Source organism: Dasypus novemcinctus, chromosome 5 (genome assembly GCF_030445035.2).
Source record: "Dasypus novemcinctus isolate mDasNov1 chromosome 5, mDasNov1.1.hap2, whole genome shotgun sequence".
In the NCBI taxonomy this organism is placed as follows: domain Eukaryota; kingdom Metazoa; phylum Chordata; class Mammalia; order Cingulata; family Dasypodidae; genus Dasypus; species Dasypus novemcinctus.
Genome location: NC_080677.1, coordinates 153,099,951 through 153,123,088, shown reverse-complemented (window position 1 = coordinate 153,123,088; position 23,138 = coordinate 153,099,951). Strand labels below are relative to the sequence as shown.

The window sequence follows — 23,138 nt, the reverse complement described above, 5'->3', positions numbered from 1 at the left end:
GTCAGGGCACATTCAAAGAGGAGGTCTATCATCATACTCCCAACAAGTGCCACTCTCCTTCATTGAGTTTAATTACATTACTTTCTTCAAATTGAGGTGAACTGATCTGTTACATGGTAAAATGATCCTGAACAGCTCTACATTCTTTTTGTTAAAGGCACAGGTCTCAAAAACTTGCCGTATTCTAGCCTGTCCATGGGAACTGCAGGAGATAACAGTAGTCACTGGGTATGAGTTAACTTTCAGTTTATCTTACAAATTTTGGTCCCATCACTGGAGGATCTTGAGCAGTGGGGAGAAATTGTGTCCCTAGTCTTTTTAATCCCCATCTGTTGTGTTTATATTAAACTACCTGGCTACCTTTTCTGGGAGTCAGAAGCCAAAGGAAAGACCAGTGGTCCCTTCAGACCTGAAAACTCATGTGAATTGATATTACTTGAACACCACAGATTAGGTAGTCTCAGCAGTAGTTAGAACACTCTTTCTGCCATGGTGTCTACTACGCCTTAAGGAGGCCTCTGAATGGCAGACCCTGGCTAAGAATGCAAATAGTGGAAGAGCAAAGCTGGCAGGAAGGGTGAGGGACTGCCACATAATGTCTTTGTAACTGCCAAAAGTTGAGCTTGAAAGATCTTACATAGCATTTGGCCTGTAATGGACCTCTCCTTCCATCTGCATATACATATGTAAACACATTCATACACACACAAACATAGTTGTTAGAGTGTGCACCTATACATGCAAATGCACACGCATAGATATATTTTAGAAATCATGAGTTCTCAGTATTCTCAGTGACATCTTCAATTCCAGTCTAACAGCTTAGACCTTATTCTTGCCTATCTCCATTTCATATGTTTATGCCCTTTCTTGCATAGTATGAATCCTAACCCTCAGTAACATCAACTCATTTATTTATTGCATCGTCTTATAATACTTTAAAATTTTCCATAATGTCTTAACACTACAAAAACAAAGCTACTAAAAATATTTCATGATTTATTTCCATTCCTCACACCCACCACATTCAAAGCATGAAGGTATATGATAAAAACTGTGTTCTCAAGTCACATAGTTGAGGGCTTCTTTTTTTCCTTTAGGTGGGCTCATATACTTAAGTTTTCTTTTAGAATCTGTACCATCTTATACTCCTTGTTCATTTGATTTTACTTTTGGAACAAGTAGAACTTTAATCCAATTCCAAAAAATCATGCTAAATGGTATTCCTAGAGAATATCCATTCCCCTGCAATCACTATTCCTCACATCCTTCTTATTAGTAACAGATTGTAGTTTGTAACAATTGTAGCATTATAACAATGCTTATAGTTTATATTTCCAGTGTTTCATTTTGTTAAGGCTTGTATTTCTCCATCCTGTCTCCAGTATTTTATCCCCCTTGTTTCAGTTTGCTAAGGTTGCTGATGCAAAATACCAGAAATGTGTTGACTTTTATAATGGGGATTTATTAGGGTAAAAGCTTACAGTGATGAGGCTGTGAAAATGTCCAAATCAAGGCATCATCAGAGATGCTTTCTCACCAAAGGTTAGATTCTAGACTCCTGACATGTGGCAAGGCAAAATGGCAGCTTCTCCTCTCTTTGGGCCTGCATTGCTAATTCCAGCCTCCAGCTTCTCTCTCAGCCTCTCAAGGCTTCTCTATCTTCCTGCTGTTGTCTCTCTCACATGGCAGGGTCAAAATGGAAGCTGTCTTTCTCCTTGTGTGTCTGCTTTCAGTTCTACACTTTATGTTAGAGTGGAGAACTTATGAAAGAGGCATTTACGCAAGAGAGTGGAGACCTAACCTGGGTCACACTTCAGTGCAGTAGTCAATCAAATGCCCTAAAGCGATCTAATAAGAATTGGTTTAATTAAAAGTCCCTTAACTGAATTCAGTGAAATGGCCTCTTCCACACTGCATTTATAGGCACAGGAATAGACTAGCTTAGGAGCATAATTTTCTAGGGTCCACAAAAGACAAACTCAGCCACACCATTTTCATGCAGAAAAATCTATATACTAAATATTATTTATAAGTTTTTTTTGTTTTACTTAACATTTTCTCCTGAAAATCAGTCCATGACAGTTTATAGGAATCTTTTTCATTCAATTAAAGCTGTATATACACCTTTATGTACCATATTGTAAACCATATTTTGTACTGTACAGTAGTTTATGCTATTTCTTAGTTTATACAACAAATCTCCTATGCTTGAACGTTTAGACATAGTGAATATTTTATAATTATAAATAGTATAATAAATGTAATAAATGAGCTTATATATATTAATTTTCATTTTGGTCTACAAATGTTTATTATTCTAAAATATAATAAGCTAATAAATGACATACCAATGTAAAATATATTTGAAGTCTAGGAAAATTTATGAAATGATCCAGCTTTAAAACACACCCATTGAAACTGTTCTCACAATGTACTTCTCATATGTAATAAATGATAATTTACTTATAACTTTATAAGACTGAGAGAAAATGCTGCTGTATACTTGTTCTAAATTTAAAATCTAGAGATTTCACAATAGATCTGATTTTCTATTTAGTTTACTAAATGTGTCTCTTTATGTAACTCATATTGAAAACCCAGGTGAAAATCTCATGACTGAACAAAAAGATTCAGTGTCAAAAACTCAAACACAAGTAAAGAAACAAAGAACTTCCAGAGATGAAAGATTCAACAGTAAGTATAATAATGATAGATATCTTTAAATTATATTAAATGCAATAGAAGAGCTTCAATTTTGTATTCAAGGATATGTATTTGAGCATAGTTTATAGATATTCCATACTTTTAGCTATAATATAAATACCTTAAGATAGCTAGAAAGTAAAAGTTCACTCAATGATAACCTTTAGATGGGAATTCTTTAATAAAAATATTTCATGAGCATATATCATGTGTTTAGAATACATCAGTGTCCACTAATGGGCCAATAATGGTCACTTACATGGTGTGTATACTTTTGAGCAGACTCTGGTAATTTATGAATTCCAAAGCCCAATGGACACCTCTGATATGTGGTGCTTTCCTTCTGCCATAGGGTCTAGTCAATGACCTGAGGAGTTACTGAGACCTGTAACTCAGATGGCAAATGTGAATTGGTAGGGTCCATGGGAAGTGTGATTTCAGTAGCCTGTAGCAGGGTCTTCAGGGTCAGTAGGATCCATGGGAAATATGGTCTCAGTGGTCTGTAGCAGAGCCTTCAGGGCATCCTGTTGTTCAGAGCCACACTCTAATGTAATATTCTTCCTGGTAACCTGAAGTGGAGTGCCATCAAAATATCCACACAGAGAAGAGGAGATGCCAAACAGAAGAATGGTCCCAATAGGCATTGAGGCTTCTTTTTATTTTTTCAGGAAGAGAGGGCCAAAAGCCCCATTTTTGCCCAGGGATTTTGGTTTGCTACTAGGTCCTTGTGCCTAATCTGTGTTAATGGCCTCAGCAATGTATTGATGACAACTGCTTCTTGGGCCTGATGTCCTAGCCATGAGTTCCTTATTGGAAACCCGTTAGTCCCCTATTTTGAGACCATATTTTTGAGTAAAACAGCCTCAGAGATCTCTTTTAGAAGTCCCTAGCATGATGGTCTGGAGAGGGAGGCCAATTTCCATTTTTACAATAGTTTCTTACCTGGTCAGACTTTCCTATCTTGGAAGTTGTTGCTTTTTCCATGATTAGGAGTTTATCTGTATAGACATAGGTTGTGTTGCAGACTGACTGACTGACCCTCTCACAATGGGTCCAGTGGGTCCCTGGATATATTTTATGGTTATTTCCCCAGTTCAGGAATGCATGATTAGAATATACATGTTATATATATATATACTTCAACTGGTAGAATCCCCACATTTACTCCCTGACTTGTAGAGTGAGGGCTATTATGGTAGGAAAGGCCAAACGGAAACCTTTTCCATTGCTCCCTATAACTAGCAATATAGAAAATCAAAGCAATACCACATTCCTGGAGAGATTTCAAAGATTAATGACCCATCAAGGATTTAAAGGATGCAGGGTGGTAGGTCCCAGCACATCTCTACTCCTCTTTGGCCTGTGCAAAAAAACAGATGAATCTTGCAGATGACCATGGGTCACCATGGTGGTGACTCCAATGGCAGCTGTTATTCCAGATGATGTATCATTGCTTGAGCCAATCAACACATCCCCTGGTACATGATGTGGAGCTACCAATCTGGCAAATGCTTTTTTTTTCTCAATTGCAGTTAGTATAGACCACCAGAAACTGTTTGCTTTCAGCGCAAGGCCAGCAATATGTCTTCACTCTCCTACCTCAGGGGTATATCAATTCTCCAGCCCTATGTCATAATCTAGTCCAAGGATCTTGATTGTCTCTTCCTCACACAAGACATCACACTGGTCCATTATATGAATTATATCATGTTGATAAGACCTAGTGAACCAGAAGTAGCAACTACTCTGGACTTATTGGTAAGGTATTTATGTGACAAAATATAGGAGATAACTCCAACAAAAATCAGGGTCCTTCCACCTCAGTGAAATTTCTAGGTGTCCAGTGGAGTGGGGCATGTCAAGATATCTCTTCTAAGATAAAGGATAAGTTGTTGCATCTAGCCCCTCCAACAACAACAAAAAAGTTCTGTTTCCCAGGATAACACTGAGTATATAGCATCCTTACATATACCTACAAGTGTATTAACATGCATTCACATGATGAGACATAGTTTAGAGAAACTGTGCATTCTCACCAACCTTCAATTCCAGTCCCAATCCTCAGGGCTTATTTTTGTCTTTCTCTATTGTATATGTGTATGTTTTCCTTCCACAGGATGAATTCAGACTTTCAACAATATTAATACATTTATTCATTTGCTCAGTCTTATAACACTTTTAAAATTCATGTAGAATTGCTTTACTCATGCAACTACCAAACAAACCTATTAAAATCATTTCAATATTTGTTTAGAGTTCTCTCCCCCTACTTTACCCAAGACTGAGGGCATATGCCAAATGCTGTATTCATGATTTACTTGGATTAGTGCATTTTTTTTTTTTGTTTCTTCAGTAGAATCATTTATTTAACGTTATCTTCAGGTTTAGTTCTTGGTGCTAGACTTGTTCATTTAATATTTTTGTTTTGGAAAGGTAGAAAATTAACCTACATTCAAAGGTAAAATACAAGCAAAAGGTATTCTAAGGCTAGTGTCATTCCTTCCAGTATCTGTTCCACTATATTACCAGTCTTTTTTTTAAAAAAGATTTATTTTATTTATTTCTCCCCCACTCCCACTCTGTCATTGTTTGCACTTGCTGTCTGCTCTCTGTGTCTGTTCATTTGTGTACTCATCTTCTTTTTAGGGGGCACTGGGAACTGAACCTGGGACCTCCCATGTGGTAGGGAGGCATCCAGTGGCTTGAGTCACCCTTGCTCCAGCTTGTTGTGTCTCTCATTGTGCTTCCTCATTGAGTCTCATCATTGCGTGATCTTGTGCACCAACCTATTGTGTCAGCTCTCTGTCTTGCCCCTCTTCTTTAGGAGGTACTGGGATCTGAACCCAGGACCTCCCATTGCTTTGCAGGTGCCTAACTGCTTGAGGCACATCAACCTCCCTTTACCAGTTTCTTGACTCCCTTGACCTCCTCCTATGAAGCTAATCAACTACATTGTTTTTTGGTTTATCTTTCTTGTGGCTCATTTTGTCAAGGCAAGTCTTTCTCCCTTTCTCCTTTCTCCTTTTTTTTTTTTTTTATTAACCCTTTTTCTTACCCTAAAGGGAGTAAATGGATAACTTGTTATTCTTTCCTTTTTGCTTAAACATGTATGTGTAAATAATGCCATGTCAGTATATAGGAATATTTTACAGCTGTATATATAGATGCTTTTACAACACTTAATGATAATATGGAATAATTTATAGTATATACCTTCGTTTATTCAACCATTCTTCTAAGGCCAAACAATAAATTAGCATTGAATATTTTCCTATTAAAAATAACAATGTAATGATTAATCGTGTGCATATGAATTTTCATTGTTGGGTCTATGAATGGGTACCAACATAAAGTATCTGATACATAGGAAAATTAGAGACCAATATAAAATCCGAATTATGCCTAGGAATGTTATGAATTAATGAAACTATTTTCACAACTATCATATCTAATATAATATTATGGTAATTGCTTATAACTTTTTTAAAATGAGAGAAATGGTTGCTGTAACTTATTTGAAGTATAGAGATTTTGTAATAGATCTGATTTTCTATTTAGTGGACTAAAGGCATCTTTTTATGTAGCTCATGTTGGAGAACTGGAAGAAAATCTCATGCTTGAGTCTCAGGATTCTGAGTCAAAAACCCAAATGGGAGTAAAAAAACAAAAAACTTTCAGAAAGGAAAGACTTAACAGTATGTATTATACTTATAGTTCACTTCATGTACTTGACTATATACATCATAGAAAATCCTACTTTAACCTCTAGTGTAAATACCCTGAGATAAGTAGAGAAGAAAATTAAAATATTGATGCCATTTGGTTGAGATTTCTGTTTGTATGATGATTCATTGCTGTGGTCATGTTGTCAGTATCCACCAAGCTTAAAATCAGGCCTATAATTGTTTCTGAAAGGGTGGTGGCCTCTTCATGGCCTTCAGACAGTAAACCAAGGAACACTGAGACCTGTAACTCAGATGACAAATGTGCATGAGTGGAACCAATGAGATAAGTATTCCATGCATGTCCTCAAGGGCATGCTCTTTTGAAGGTCCCTATGATCAGTAGAAGCATTCTGGCACTTAATAGACGTGTTTTGAATTGATTAAGTAGGAATTTGAATACAAAGTCATAGAGAGAGGGACCCATGGGCCTTTACTGTGGTCTGGGGTTGAGGTTAGGAGACTTATTGCAAGAGTCAAGGATTGGTTAGTTTAAACCAAATGAGTGTGATAAGGGAAAGGGACTGCAGGGCTGAGGACAATGGGGATGGTTAACTTATCATTTGGGGCCAGCTGTGTGTTCTGGGTTAGGAATGTGGGTACTGTGTGGCATACAGGTAGTGATGATTGGGTGGGGGTGACTGATATACACTAAGACCTGGGTGAGAAAGTGGGCTAATAACGAGGGCAAAGGTCAAAAGGCCCTTGTAAAATGGATGTAAAGACAGTACAAGCATAATGGAGGTGCAAGATAGATGCATGCCAAGGATACCTAGTTGGGAATGTGACAGCACCAGTAGCCCAAGATTGGCACCGAATTGCTGGATCTTTGATTTATTTTGGGGCAGAATAGGCCAGAAACTTGGCTAACATCACTTCTGGAGTGAGTATTTGTGCACTTTCTCATATCATGCCCATCAATTTCACTTATGTACTAGATCCTTTACCTGGTGGGTATTGGGATCCAGATGTGTTTTGTACATGGGACACCTGGGTGTCCAGGTTATGTTAGGTTTGCTGTTCTTTGGGACATATGGGAAGACATCATGACTATATTGCTAACCAGTATAACCTCTGGGAACAGAACTTTTCCAAGTCATGGCCTATCAATTGATGACAGGTACTTCAAGAATTTTGCAGCCTTCTTGAATATACTGTAGATGTTTGCATTGTATTCCACGTTAAGGCAAACTGATCGTGGAGTGTGCTAGCCCTGCAGATCTTTCTTATAGGTCCCACAGACCAACTGAATGGAAAAATAATTCCACTAGAATTTGGCCCCCTTAATATTAGCATTGTGAAGTGATTTGATTTTTCCATATGCAGGCAATACTGATTTTTTGAGACACTGGTACTAGGCACAGATAGTTGTGTAGGGCCTCAGTCATCTACATGTCTTGTAAAAATGGTCCAAATTATTGCATCATTCCTGTCAAAGCATGGGGGTCAATGTGAGTGGGGCTGCTAACAGACAATTCATTATTACCAACAATGTATCATTAGCAGGGATCAGACCAATGGAAGTTTGCTGGGCCCTGAAGGTTCTACCCATAAGGCAGGTCTGGGAAAGGGTGCTGATGGTGGTTGCCTCAGAATCCAAACCAGAGAGTATTATCCATATCTCACTCATACTAGTGGTAGGGTAAGTGGGTATCACAGTCATCAGTGGACTGGTATCCTGAACGCCTAAGCTATGCAATTCAAAACCACCTTGCATTGAACTCTGCCCCTGGATGAGGGTATCAATCATCCCTGGAGGCAAAGGGACTTTTGCCTAATCTCTAGTCTTGTTTGTGTTTAAAATCCAATATATCTGGATAGAAGCTTGCAAATCTCTCAGAATTATCTCCATTTTTCACTGAATGCAGTAGCATTTGCATTAATCATAGAAGCCATACCTTGCAGATCTTAATTGGGCCTCTTCTTAGGCAGCCATGGCTCAGTAGTTGTTGGGCATCCTATCACTATCCTCTTTGAGATTCCATTATTGAATAACCAGATTGGGAATGCCTTTGCCTGGAGGATTCAAGATACATAGCCCTAATACCATTTTTATACCTCTCTCTTTACTGGTAAACCATTGTGGTTGTGGTTGTGGTTGTTGTAGTGGCTTCTTGGAATTAGTAAAGATTTTATTTGGATTGAGTAGTGGACCAATTGTCCTAACCTTTTAAGGAGGTTTAATGAACTGGATAATGAGCAGGATCAGTTGGTTGCAACCTAAATTTGAGTATGATTTACAATGTCATCATCTTCTCTTTTCACTCCTTCGTTTTAGACTCAATGTACCATCTGGGTAGTTCATGGGGTCAATTTTCTGTGTGGCAGAGAATTCATTATGGGTGAGCCAAATCTGTTGGCGCCCAAACAATACTCCAATGAGGAAGAAAAGTCTGGGGTGTTTGCTTCCTTTTATCTTCCTGCCTTCTTGCCTCTTCTCAAGCAAAGGGCCACTTTCATGGCATAATCAAGGAGAGGGTCCATGGTGACACTACCAGAAGGTGCCACTCTCCTCCCTGAGTTTATCAAGGTGCATTCTTATTGTGGAGGTGAACCAACTTGGCCCTAAGTTTTTTCAGGTTCCTTGGTAAAGTGATTCTAAACTACTCTTCATTCTTAATGTCAAAGATGCAAGTCTGAAATACTCACTGTAATCCAGCCTGAGCATGGTCACCCCAAAAAGCTCATATAAACACATGTTTCATCAAGGCCCAGTTAGGGTGATCTTTGCAGAGGTGTTAGAACAGTGTCTCTGACTTGACATCCACTATCCCATAAGAGGCCTCTGAATGGCAGACCCTTGCTAAAAATGCAGAAATGGTGAAGAGCAGCGTTGGCAGGGAATGGCAGAGCAGTGTTTGGTACAGCCTTTCTGATTCCCCAATTTCAGTCTTGAAAGTTCTTATGTAGTATTTGGCTGAAATTGCCTCTCATTATATGTATATGCATACACCTACACACATACAAAAATAAATATTCATAAACAAATACATCCGTTCATGCACATGTGTTTATATACATGCTAATTCACATGCAGGGCATTGTTTAGATACCATGAATACTAACTGATAACTAATTTCCAGTCCAACCCTTCCGTGCTCCTTTCTGCCTTACTCAATTTTCATATGTGTATGACTGTTTTAGTTTCCTAGGCTGCTCCAGGCAAATACCATGAAATGGTTCCAGTTAAACAAATAATTTATTTGCTTACCATTAGTGGCTGGGAAAATGTCCAAATCAAAGCATCATCAAGGCAATGCTTTCTTCCTGAGGACCAGCTGTCAGCAATGCATGAGTGTCTACCTCATGGCAAGACACTGTGATATCTGCTGCTCTCTCCCTTTTCTTCTGGGTTCTGTTGATGTTCAATCTCTGGCTGCTCCCTTTGTGACTTTCTTTCTCTCTCAATTTCATTCTGCTTATAAAAGACTCCAGTAATAGAATTAAACCTCATCCTGATTGAGGTGGACCATGCTTTATCTAAAATTATCTCATCCAAAATTATTACTTAACAATGGGTTCACACCCACAGGAATGGATTTGGTTTAAGCATACATTTTTTCTTGGATACATACAGCTTCAAACCACCACAATGACCTTTCTTCCACAGTGTGAATCTTGATCTGCAAAATCATCAAAATCTTTACTTTTTGGCTAAATCCTATGATGGCTTCTAAAATTGTTTCAGAATTTCTTAGTTCATAACCCTACAAAAATAAACATTCTGAAACAATTTCATGAGTGTTCCTATTTCTTCACATCCTCTCAAACACTTTTAGTTCTCTGGTTTTGTTTTTTAATAGTTGCCATTCTAATGGGTGTGAAACTGTCTTGTGGTTTTGATTTGCATTTCCCTAATTGCTAGTGATGTTGAACATCTTTTCATGTGGTTATTAGACATTTGTATATCCTCTTTGGAAAAATGTCTCTTCAAGTCTTTTGCCTACTTTTAAATGGGTTGTTTGTTGTTTTATTGTTGAGTTGTAGGATTTCTTTATATATTCTGGATATTAAACCCTTGTTGGATATGTGGTTTCTGAATATTTTCTCCCATTGAGTAGACTGTCTTTTCACTTTCATGATAAAGTCCTTTGCTACACAAAAATTTTTATTTTAATGAGGTCCCTTTTATCAGTTTTTTTCTTTTGTTGCTTGTGCTTTGGTTGTAAAGTCTAAGAAACCATTATTCAAAACAAATCCTGAAGACTCTTCCCTACATTTTCTTGTAGGAGTTTGATAATTCCAGTTCTTATCTTTAGGTCTTTGATCCATTTTGACTTGATGGTTCTATATGCTGTGAGGTAGCAGTCCCCCTTCTTTTACAAATGGAGATTCACTTTTCCCAGGACCATTTATTGAAGGGACTATGCTTTCCTAAGTGACTGGTGTTTGTCACCTTGTCAAAAATCAGTTGGCTATAGATGTGAGGAAACTCTATTTCTAACTCTTAATTTGATTCTGCTGATCAATATATCTGTATTTGTTTACCAGTTTACCATGCCTTTGTAATCACTATAACTTCGTAATAAGCTTTAAAGTCAGGAAGCATTAATCCTGCAACTACCTTCTTTTTCGAGATAATTTTGACTATTCAGGGCCTCTTACCTTTCCAAATAAATTTCATGATTGGCTTTTCCATTTCTTCAAAGAAGTCTGTGGGAATTTTTAATTGGATTGTGTTGCATTTGTAAATCAGATTTTGGGCAGAATTGACATCTTAACAATGTTTAGTCTTCCAGTTCATAAGTACAAGATGTCCATCCATTTTTTTAGATCTTTAGTTTCTTTTAGCAGTGCTTTGTAGATTTACATGCACAGGCCTTTCTATCCTTGGGTAAACTCATTACTAGATATTTGATTCTTTTAATGGCTATTTTGAATGGAATTTTTTTGTTGATTTACTCCTCAGATTGCTCATTACTAGTGTATAGAAACACTACTAATTTTCACATGTTGCTCTTGTACTCTGACACTTTGCTGAATTTATTAGCTCTAATAGCTTTGTTGTAGATTTTTCAGGACTTACACATAGGATCATATATCCAAAAAGAGTGAAAGTTTTACTTCTTCCTTTCCAATTTGGATGCCTTTTATTTTTTTTCTTTTTCTTTTTCTTGCCTAACTGCTCTGGTTAAAACTTCCAGTACAATGTTGAGTAAAAGTGGTGACAGTGGGCTTCCTTGTCTTGTTCCAAATCTTAGAAGGAAAGCTTTTAGTCATTCACTATTAATATGATGTTAGCTGTGGATTTTTCATGTCTGCCCTTTATCTTGTTGTGGAAGCTTCCTTCTATTCCTATTTTTCTAACCGATTTTATCAAAAAAGAAGCTGCATTTTGTCAAATGCCTTTTCTGCATCAATTGAGATGATTGTGTGTTTTTTTTTCCCTTCATTTTGTTAATGTGGTGTTTTACCTTAATTGGTTTTCTTATGTTTAACCACCCTTGCATACCTGGAATAAAAACCATTTGATCATGGTGTTTAATTCTTTAATGTGCTATTGGATTCAATCTGCAAACATTTTGCTGAGGATATTTGCATCTATATTCAAAAGAGAAATTGGTCTGTATTTTTCATTTCTTGTAGTATCTTTATATTGCTTTGACATTAGGATGGTTTTGGTCACACAGAATGAGTTAGGTTGCATTCCCATCTGTTCAGATTTCTTGGAAGAGCTTGAACAAGATTGCATTAATTCTTCTTGGAATGACTGGCAGGATTCTCCTGTGAAGACATCTTGTCCTGCACTTTAATTTGTTCGGAGAGTCTTTGGGATGTTTTCAGTCGCTTTACTTGTGATTGTTCTGTTGAGATTTTCTATTTTTTTCTGGAGTCAATGTAGGTTGTTTCTGCATTTCTTATAACTTGTCCATTTATCTAGGTTTTCTAATTTATTGGCATACAGTTGTTCACAGTGCCCTCTTATGATTCTTTTTATTTCTATAGGGTCAGTAGTAATCCCTACCCATCCACCCCCTTTTCTGTTTTTATTTATTTGCATCTTCTATTTTCTTTGTCAGTCTAGCTAGGAGTGTGTCAATTTTACTGAACTTTTTAAAGACCCAACTTTTTGGTTTTGTTAATTCTCCCTGTTGTTTTTTATTCTCAATTTCCTTTATTTCTGCTTTAAGCTTTGTTATTTCTTTTCTCCTGCTTGCTTTGGGATTAGTTTGTTCTTCTGTTTCTGTTTCCTCCAGGTGTGCAATTAGGTCTTTGATTTTAGCTCTTCTTTCTTAATGTAAGCATTTAGGGCTATACATTTCCACCTCAAGACTGCCTTTACTGCATCTCATAAGTTATGATATGTTGTGTTCTCATTTTCATTCATCTCAAGGTATTTACTGATTTCCCTTGCAATTTCTTCTTTGACCCTCAGATTGTTTAAGTGTGTTGTTTAGTTTCCATATATTTGTGAATTTTCTAGTTCTTTACCTGTTAGTAATTTCCTGCTTCATTCCATTATGGTCAGGGAAGATGCTTTGTATAATCTCAGTCTTTTTAAATTTATCGAGACTTGTTTTATAACTCAGCATTTCATCTATCAAGGAGATTTATCCACATGTATTTGAGAAGAATGTGTATCTTACTGTTTTGGAGTATAGTATCTGCATATATCTGCTATGTCTAGCTTATCATATTATTCAAGTTCTTTGTTTCCATATTGATCTTCTATCTAGATGGTCTGTCTGTTGATGAGCGCATGTATTGAAGCCTCCAATTATTACTGTAGAGGTGTCTATTTTTCCCTTCACTTTTGCCAGTGTTTTCCTCATGTATTTTGGGTCATTGTGGTTAGGTGTATAAATGTTTATGACTGTTATTTCTTATTGATGGCCTACCCCTTTTATTACTACATAGTATCCTTCTTTGTCTCTTGTAACAACTTTTGACTTAAAGTATATTTTGTTCAATATTAATATAGCTACCTCTATCTTTTTTGGTTAGTGTTTACATGGAATATCATTTTCCAACCTTTCACTTTAAACCTATTTGTGTCTTTGGGTCTAAGATGAGTCTTTTGTAAAAAACATATAATTGGAGCCTGCTTTTTTTTATCCATTTTGCCAATCTATGTCTTTTGATTGGAGCATTTATTGCATTAACATTCAGTTTTATTACTGTAAAAGCAGTACTTACTTCAGCCATTTTGTCCATTGGTTTTTATATGTCATATCTTTTTTTCTTTGTCTTTTTTTCACCTTTATTGTGGTTTCCTTTTTTGTATAGTTCTTTTCTTTTTAATATATTTTTATTGAAGTATATCATTCATACATGATCATGCATAAATAATAAGTGCATAATAAAGATTGTGAACTTACAAAATAAACATACATAATGTCATACAGGGGTCTCATACATCACCCCTCCCCCAACACTTTGCATTGTTGTGAAACACTTGTTACAAACTATACAAGACCATCCTTAAACAATTACTACCAACTATAGTCCCTATCTTACATTTGGTGTATCTTTCCCCCAACCCAACTTCCCAGAGAGGTGGTGCAGGTCCTCCCGCCTTCCTCTCTGTAGAGGTGGGTCTAGGCGTTAGGCTAGACCTGTAATTTGTCCTGGGTGGAAAGAAGCCAGCCCTTACCAGCACTGTGATTTTCAAACAGCCCCATTTCCCCTCATGCAGGGGTGGAGCCAAATGGTGGCCACTGGCATCCCTCTGACCTGGACAGGCTTAAAGTTTACTAGTTCCTAGGATTATACTTCAGCCTGCCGAATCCCCTAATCAGTAGCTGAAGTCGGTGCCACACTGTGTCTTCCTCCCCCATTTTTTGGGAAATGGCGCTTCCAACTCTATCTATGGAATAGCTCCCAAAGCAGCTTGCACCACAGGAACTGACCTCCACAGTGTGAAAGGCTCTACTCATGAATTCTCTCTGCAGATGGGCAGTCTCTTCCTTTCACACTCTTAAGGATGTTGCAGGATACTCCTTTGGTCTCCTGGGGCCTGCAAACAGGTGCTTTAGGTAGCTCTGTGTGACCACCAACTGCCCTGTATCATGAGCTGACTCCAAGAGCTCCTTGCTCTGCCACTCTCTTGGTTTCCCACCCCTACCCCATAGTTGTTCTTTTGTGATGCATTTCACTGTTGCCCCTCTCATTGCTGTTTGTATATTTTAAAAAAATACTTTCTTTGTGATTAACAAGGGTTTATATTAAACAATCTATATCTTTAACCTAATGATTTGAAAAGATACCAATTTAGCTTCAGTGGCATACATATTCTCTGCTCCCTTATCTCTCTGTTTCTGCTTTTTATATTGTTTTTGTTCCACTCTTTTTATTTTACATGATCATTCCTAGGAATTTCTAAGTCTTATATGGAATTAAAGTGTAGAGTTGTGTATTAAAGATATATTACTCTTGGATTTTACATTTACCTTTTTATTTACCCTTCCTTAAGATCTTCATTTTTCACACTACTTCAAGCCACTTTCTCCTCTCTTTTCCCTTGAATATGCAATATCCTTTTAGTGATTCTTGTAGGCCAGGTCTTTTGTTGAACTATCTGTTTCTTTTTATCTGTGAATATTTTGAAGGACAGTTTTTCTAGATAAAGAATTTAGGACTGGTAGTTTTTCTCTTTCACTACATTAAATATATCATACCACTGCCTTCTCACTTCCATGGTTTCTGATGAGAAATTAGAATTTAGTCTTATGAGAATCCCTTGTAGGTGCTGAATTGCTTTTCTTTTGCTGTTTTCAGAATTCTCTCTGTATCTTTGCATTTAGTGTACTGATTAGTATGTGTTTTGAAGTAGAGTCCACTAGGATTCTGTTTGGAATGTGTTGTGCTTCTTGGACATGTGTATTTATGTCTTTCATTAGAGTTTAGACATTTTTTGGCCATTTTTGTCTAATATATTCTTTCTCCTTCTTTTCTTTGCTCTTCTTTTTCTGGGACACACATATCACATATGTTTGTATGCTTTATGCTGTCCCTCAAATCCCTGAGACACATTACTCAATTTTTTCTATTCTTTTCTCTGTTATTCTATGTGATTTTGATTATCCTGTCTTCTAGTTCACTGGCTCATTCTTCTGCCTGTTCAAATATGCTGTTGAAGCTGCTTGCATACTTTAAAATCTCTACTATCATGCTTTCATCCCCATAATTTCTGTAATGTTTCTTTTTATACTTTTAAATTCTTCTTTATGCTCACACTTAGTATTCTTTATCTTTTTATGCATATTTTCCTTCATTTCCTTGAGTTGATTTTAGAGATTGGTTTGACCTTCTTTGATTCATTGTTCTAAACTCTGTGTCTCCTCTGAAGTTTTAATTTGTTCCATTGACTGAGACATATCTTCAGGTTTCTTAGTAAGACTTATAATTTTTGCTGATGTCTAGTCGTCTGTTTATCTTGATTAGTTTACTCTGAACTTCAGTTTTTCCTTCTCATCTAGGGTTTTATTGTTGATTGGCTTTGTGTTAAGGTTCTTCTTCAATGCCTTGTCCAACTTATTCTAGACCTTTAGAATAGCTTACGCATAATAGTTCAGATTTACTCAGCTCTTTTTAATCTGATTCTTGCCCTGGATATGTGGTACAATTTTTAAGATTGTACTTTTTGTCCAATTGTTTCACCTCCAGGGAAAAGCTCCTTTCCTCTGTTCCTTCTCTGGGATCTTGATAAATTGTTTTTGTGCACAATTTTCCTCCCAGTTCCTATGATTTTAAATTCTCTCCCTCACTCAATATCCCCTTTCCTTACACTTTCAGTTTTGGACCCATTTTATGTTACAGCAGTTCAATTTAACCCCATTTTTTTTTTTTTCCTGTGAGGCTTTTCTGCTTCCAGTTTCTTCCCAGTTAGGGTGTCCCATCCTGGAGAGCCAGATATGGAAAACCCAGAAAGGTGGGTTGCTCCAGAAAGATCTGTTTTGCATTTGGTTGGTCCAGACAACAGAAACTCGATAGAGTGAGAGGATCTCTTGCCAACAAACAGTTCAGCCATATCCCCTGAGGGACCTTTTGCATCAGCATGACTTAGTAGTTTCTGTTCTGCCCTGGGTCTTTGTGGATTTGAGTCCCTGTGTCTGAATATGCCTGAGGTTCTAACTAGCTGTTGTGTCTCTATCATCTGCATCCATGGCAGGATGTACCCATGCTGTGCTGCCTCTGTGCAATTCCTAAGCTGTGAAGGGTCAAGTGAGGGAGAGGGTCTAGACTGACAAGTCCAGGATGGAAATTTCCTACCAGACCTTGGAGATTATTTTTTTCTTTGGTTTAGCATTTGCAGAGTCCTTCTCTAGTCACTACTCCCTCCAGAGTTCTGAGCAAGTGGAATATATGCTTTTATTAACTGATTCTGTAGGGAGACTTTTCAGAGGATATCTTACATTGCCATGTTGATGACATAATTTCTATTTTTAATCCCCTCTTTTGCCTGAAAATATAGATAGATATCCTTATAAAGATTTTTTTCTCAATAAATATTTTCTCTTGGATATCCATTCCTTATTAATATAGGCCTTTTTCATTCATTTTACAAAGCCTTACATAGAGTTGTTTTACCACATTGCAAACCATAGTCAATATTATACCATAGTTTATATATTACTTAGTTTGTCCAGTCACTTGCCTATGCTTGAACATTTAGATGGTAGTAAATTCTTTGTGATCACAAAGAATACTGTAATATAAAAACATATATATTTTCATTTTCATTTTTGGTCTAAAAATATGTATTAACCTACAGTATAAAGAAACAAAAGTATATACTAATGTAGAATATAGTGATATCTAGTAATATTTATTACATAATCATACAGATTCAACACACAAACAATGCAACATTAAAAAAATGTCTGATCTAACAAATAGCAGACATAACAAATGGCAATTTAGTTAACAAGAGGAGAGAATGCTGTTGTACTCTATTATAAATTTGAAATCCAGGTATTTCACAAGATATCTTATTTTTCTATTTAGTGAGTTAAATTCATCTCTTTATGCAGGTCAAGATGATGAGCCAGATGAAAACTTCATGTTTGAACAGCAAGATTCAGTATCAGAAGCCAAAATTCAAGAAAAGGAACGAGGAACTTCCAGAGGAGAAATAGTCAACAGTAGGTCTAATACTTATCTTTAAATTACTTTAAATTTTGCAGAACTTTTACCTTGTGTATATATATGTATGTGAGCATATAATACTGAGACATTTTATACTTTGGCCTATAGTATGAATACCCTAATGAGACTAGAGAAAACAATGGGCTACTAATACCATGTAGGTGGGATTTGTTTTCATAAGACTGCTTCATGTGCATGACTTGTGTTCAGGAGCTACCCAAATCCAATATTGGACAAATAATGGTCACTTACTTTTGAGCATTTTCTGGTACTTTATGGATTCAGAAGTCCAATGCGCACCTCTGACGTGTGGTGCTGTCTTTCTGCCATAGACTCCAATCAGTGACCTGGGGGGTTACTGAGACCTGTAACTCAGATGGCAAATGTGGATCTGTAGGGTCCATGGGAAGTGAGGCTTCAGTGGCCTTTAGCAGGACCTTCAGGGCATCCTATTGTTTAGGGTCATGCTCAAAGGTAACATTCTTCCTGGTAACTTGAAGTAGAGTACCATTAAAATAGGCACATGGAGAATAGAAGAGGCCAAATAGAAGAATGGTCCACATAGGCATTGGGGCTGCTTTTTATTTTGAGGAAGAGAGGACTAAAGGCTTGACAGCCATATCTTCTGGAATGAGACATCATATACCTTTTCAGTTTTTGCCCAGGAATTTCACTTCAATACTAGATCCTTGTGCCTTATCTGTGTAAATAGTCACAGCAATAAAGTGATGGCAGTGGCCACTTGGGCTCAATATCCTGGCCATGCAGTTCTCATTGGAGCCCATCAGTATCCACTTTTGAGACCATATTGAGTAAATAGACTCAGAGATCTATTTGGCAAGGCCTTGGCAGGATCATCCAGTAAAGGTAGACTTTCCACACTTATAGTTCCTCAGCTAGTCAATTTCATATTCTGGCAGTTGTTGCTTTTTCCATGATAAGGAGATTTTCTTTACAGATGTGGGTTGTCTTGCACACTGACTGACCTGACCTTATGAGGAAGTTTAATTGAGCTGGATAACCAGGAGGATGGACAAGATGGAACTTAGGAATCTGAGTCTGCTTAAGCTCTCATTCTGAATGATTTTCAGTCACTTGTTATAGGCACAAAGAAACAACAGTTTGGATCAAGGGCACTGTAGGCCCTGCAAGTGTGGTCCAAACAAGTTTTTAAGTGCAGAGAACTCATTCTGGGTGACCCAAGCAAGTTGCATCCACCAAATAGACAGTTGGTGAATTAAAGAGTCTCAGATGTTCTCAGACTGCAAGTGGGATACTGCAGTCAGTGGGTAGAGCTAAATTTGCAGTTTGGCTGACAACTTTTGTTCCCATCACTGGAAGACCTTGAGCAGTAGCCAGGATTTGCTATGATAGTTTATTGGAACCCCTGCTTTCACATCCATTTTGATTCATTGGGAGTAAATGCAAGTACCAGTGATCCTGCTGAAACTGAAATGGTTATACAAACATCATTATCACTCACCATCAGCTTCCTGCATCATCTCTTAACAACCTCTGAGATTGAGCTGTATCCCTGGTGATGTGGTCTGAGGGTTCAACAGGGCCAATTTACCAATGATTCACCATACTCCCTGGGAGGGGTCTTTGGACTATGATAGCAACTCCCTGTTTTGTTTTCCTGAAAGATAATGTAGTCAATTGATCACAGTGCCTACAGGGACAATTTATCAGGGAGATACTGCCAGGTTTTGAGTTTACCAATTAAGACAATGAACCAACTTGAAAGTAACACTTGAGTCTTTTTTCCCTTTCTTGGATAGTATAAGCATAGGCTAAATAGGGAAGGGCATTGGCTAATGTAATGGTATTGTTAATGTTCCATTACTTCTCATAGAACAGATCTGGGCCATTACTACATGGAGCAGCACAGACAGGTGAGGGTAATGGCAATGACATGTAACACCAAGCAAGAATTCATTCCTTTTCTGGGACTCAGGGTTTGGTGCAAAGGAGATGTGGAAGGGCTATGAATGGGAAACTACTGAATACTTAGTCATAGTAGACAAAATGTCTTCTGGAACACCCAGATAAAGGGTGTCTCAGCATAGGGCCCTGAAAGGTGTCTTTGCTGAGTCATCTCTTCACCATAAGGGTCCTCATAATGGAGACACCTGGGCTTGGAATACAGATATGTGTGGGAGCCAGGCCCTGTGGTGGTATGAATGGGTTAGAGTAATCCTAGACTACTACTCCCTCCAGTGACTGCAAAGCACATTCATACACATGGTAGTGAATTAAAATAAAATAGGGGATTTTGAGCTGTCCTGATGCCTCCACATCTTAGACCCTATCTTTACGTCCCTCAGTGACCATCCCTGACATCTGTTTATACAAGACAAACAGCTTTTCCCTCTCAATCCTGCATCCTTCACCAGTTCACTTACCTGTGAAAGTCAAGGACATACACCCCAATATCTACTCATGCTTGATTAACCACTGCAACTCTACCCATATAACATTGTAACTGCATAGTCCTCAGTCCACAGTAAACTTTCATTCCCCACATCCTTTCTTGACTCTGCAATCCTGATGTGTCTTTGTAGTTGACCTGATAAGGTGTGCCACTCCTCTCTGTTTTAGGAACAATGAGTACTAGTAAACATTTCGATCATAAATTATGGTGTCACTCATCCTTGCTGCACCTGATTATCCATTTAAAGATCCTTACAGCTCTCACATACACAGGTATATTCAGACATATACATTTACATATATAGATACACATGAAAGTACGTATACAAATATCCATCCATACATATACCAACAAACTTATAATTGTACATATATACATTCACGTGAGGAGGCATAGTTTAGAGAAGCAATAAATCTCACAGACATTTTCAGTTGCTGTCCAAAACCTCAGTGTTCATTCTTGTCCTTCTCCATTTCATATCTGTGTATTTTTCTTTCACCAGGTGAATTCTGCCTCTCTACAATATATACATTTATTGTTTTGCTCAGAATTTTTTAGCTCATATCCACCAGAGAAACAATCCTAATAAAAAGATTTCACTATTTCCTTGCAATCCTCTTCCCATATATTTACACAACTGAGGGCACATGCCAAATACAGTGTGACTTAATCAGATTATCACTTGGTTGTTGTTGTTCAGTGGAATCATTTGTTTTTGTTTTTTTTTTTTAATTGATTTTGTAAAAATATTACATTAAAAAAATATATATGAGGACCCATTCAACCCCACCACCCCCACCCCACCACTCCCCCCCCAGCAACACTCATTCCCATCATCATGACACATCCATTGCATTTGGTAAGTACATCTCTGGGCACCTCTGCACCTCATGGTCTATGGTCCACATCATGGCCCATACTCTCCCCCATTCCATCCAGTGGGCCCTGTGAGGATTTACAATGTCCGGTGATTGCCCCTGAAGCACCATCCAGGGCAGCTCCAAGTCCCAAAGACGCCTCCACATCTTGTCTCTTCCTGCCATTCCCCATACTCATTAGCCACCATGTCCACTTTTCCCACTCCAATGCCACCTTTTCTCTGTGGACATTGGATTGGTTGTGTCCATTGCACCTCTATGTCAAGAGGCGGCTCAGATTCCACATGGATACTGGATGCAATCCTCCCGCTTTCAGTTGTAGGCACTCTAGGCTCCATGGTGTGGTGGTTGTCCTTCTTCAACTCCATCTTAGCTGAGTGAGGTGAGTCCAGTAAATCAGATTGTAGGTGCTGGAGTCTGTTGAGGCTCAGGACCTGGCTATCACATTGTCAGTCCAGAGATTCAGATCCCCTAAATATATCTTAAACCCCAACACCAACTACAACTCCAGCACAGTAGCATGAAAGTCTTATGAAGAGAGATCCCATCTGAGTCCAGATTCATCATGCATAAACACCAGCTCCAAAGAAGGGCCATCTGACATGGCAGTTAACCCCATCTGCCATGACCATAGCACCCATGGGTCTCTTTAGCCCTCAAAGGATCCAATACCTGGTGGTTGTATCTACTTTATCTGTCTCTTAGACTCTGCTCAGTTGTGCATAAGGGCAATCCTTCTGACAGCCTCCAGACTCTTTTTTAGAGACTCGTAGCCATATAAACTCATTTCTCCTTTCCATTTCCCCCTTACATTAGGTCAAACAGCATTTTAAAGTCATGTTATTTTATGTAGACAGGGATATTTTGCTGATCCTCATTGAACCTTCTATTCAAGGTCATTTTCCAGTTGCATCATCAGTTGGTAGTTGATAATGATCCCTCAGTGCCAGGGAGGCTCATCCCCAGGTGTCATGTCCCACGCTGGAGGGAAGGCATTGCATTTACATGCTGAGTTTGGCTTTGAGACTGGCCACATTTGAGTAACATGAAGGCTGTCAGGAGGAAATGTGGAATCATTTGTTGAAGTTTCTTTTCATGTTTAGTTCTCTGTGCTTTACTTGTTCATTTCATTTTATTTTGGAAAAGTAGAATATTAACCTACTCTGAAGGGTAAAATACATGCACAAAGGTATTCGAAGACTAGTGTCATTCCTTCTGTATCTGTTCCACTACATTTACCAGTCTCTTGACTCCCTTCTTCAATACCCTCCCTTGAAGGTAACCAACTACAATGATATTGGTTTGCCTTTCTTTGAGGTTCAATGTATAAAGGTAAGGATCTGTCCATTACACTTTCTCTCTCTTTTTTCTTTCCCACTTTCCTTAACCAAAAATTAATGACTAGATATCCTGTTTTGCAGGTTTGTTCTTTTTTATTAACCTAGACTTATCCCCTGTAAATACCTCCATGCCAGTTTTTTATAATACTTCACAGCTGTATATACAGCCCCTTGTACCTCATTTTACCATTGATAAAATAAAACATAGTTTATAGCATATACAAGAATTTGCACAATTCTAGAATGACAAGTAATTAGGTGATGTTAAATATATTCCAGTTACAATGATATAATGATTAATATTGTGCATATGAATTGTCATTGTTTGGTCTATAAATGTGTATTAACTTTAATGTTTACTAAGAAAATTAAACACCAATATATAAAATCTGTGGAATGCCTAACAATATTTATGAATTAATGATACCACTTCAGCATACATTCATTGAAACTATTCTCACAATTATCATATCAAATAAAACATTATGGTAACTTGTTTATAATTTTATAAAAATGAGAGAAATGGCTGCTGTAAACTTATCATTTGAAATCTAGACATTTTATAATATATCTGATTTTCTAATCAGTGGACTAAATGCATCTCTTTATGTAGGTCATGATGAAGTACCAGAAGAAAATCTCATGTATGAACCCCAAGAATCTATATCCAAAACCCAAATGGAAGTGAAGAAACAAAAAACTTTCAGAAAGGAAAGACTCAACAGTATGTATACTAATTATAGTTCATCAATATGTTATTTGAGTATATCTGTCATAGAAATTCAAACTAAACCTGTAGTGTGAATACCCTAAAGAAAAGTAAAATATTGATGCCATTTGGTTGAGATTTCTGTTTGCATGACTATTCATTGCTGGGATCATATGTTCAGTATACACCAAGCTTAAAATCAGGCTGATAATTATCTCTGAAATGGTACTGGCACTTTCATGGGCTTCAAACAGTGAAACA

General features: G+C 37.5%; 1 protein-coding gene across 14 annotated transcripts in view; it reads left to right on the top strand.

Moving 5' to 3' along the window:
* Positions 1-23,138, top strand: part of CCDC7 (coiled-coil domain containing 7) — a 568,294-nt gene that overhangs the window by 315,031 nt on the left and 230,125 nt on the right. For 12 of the 14 annotated variants that reach the window (XM_058297711.2, XM_058297712.2, XM_058297715.2 and 9 more), the window contains 4 exons: positions 2,605-2,697; positions 6,291-6,401; positions 17,402-17,512; positions 22,782-22,892. In XM_058297711.2, coding sequence (XP_058153694.1) covers positions 2,605-2,697; positions 6,291-6,401; positions 17,402-17,512; positions 22,782-22,892 — 426 coding nt within the window. The remainder of the gene's footprint in view (positions 1-2,604; positions 2,698-6,290; positions 6,402-17,401; positions 17,513-22,781; positions 22,893-23,138) is intronic. The other 2 variants (XM_058297713.2, XM_071215440.1) reach the window with 2 other exon arrangements.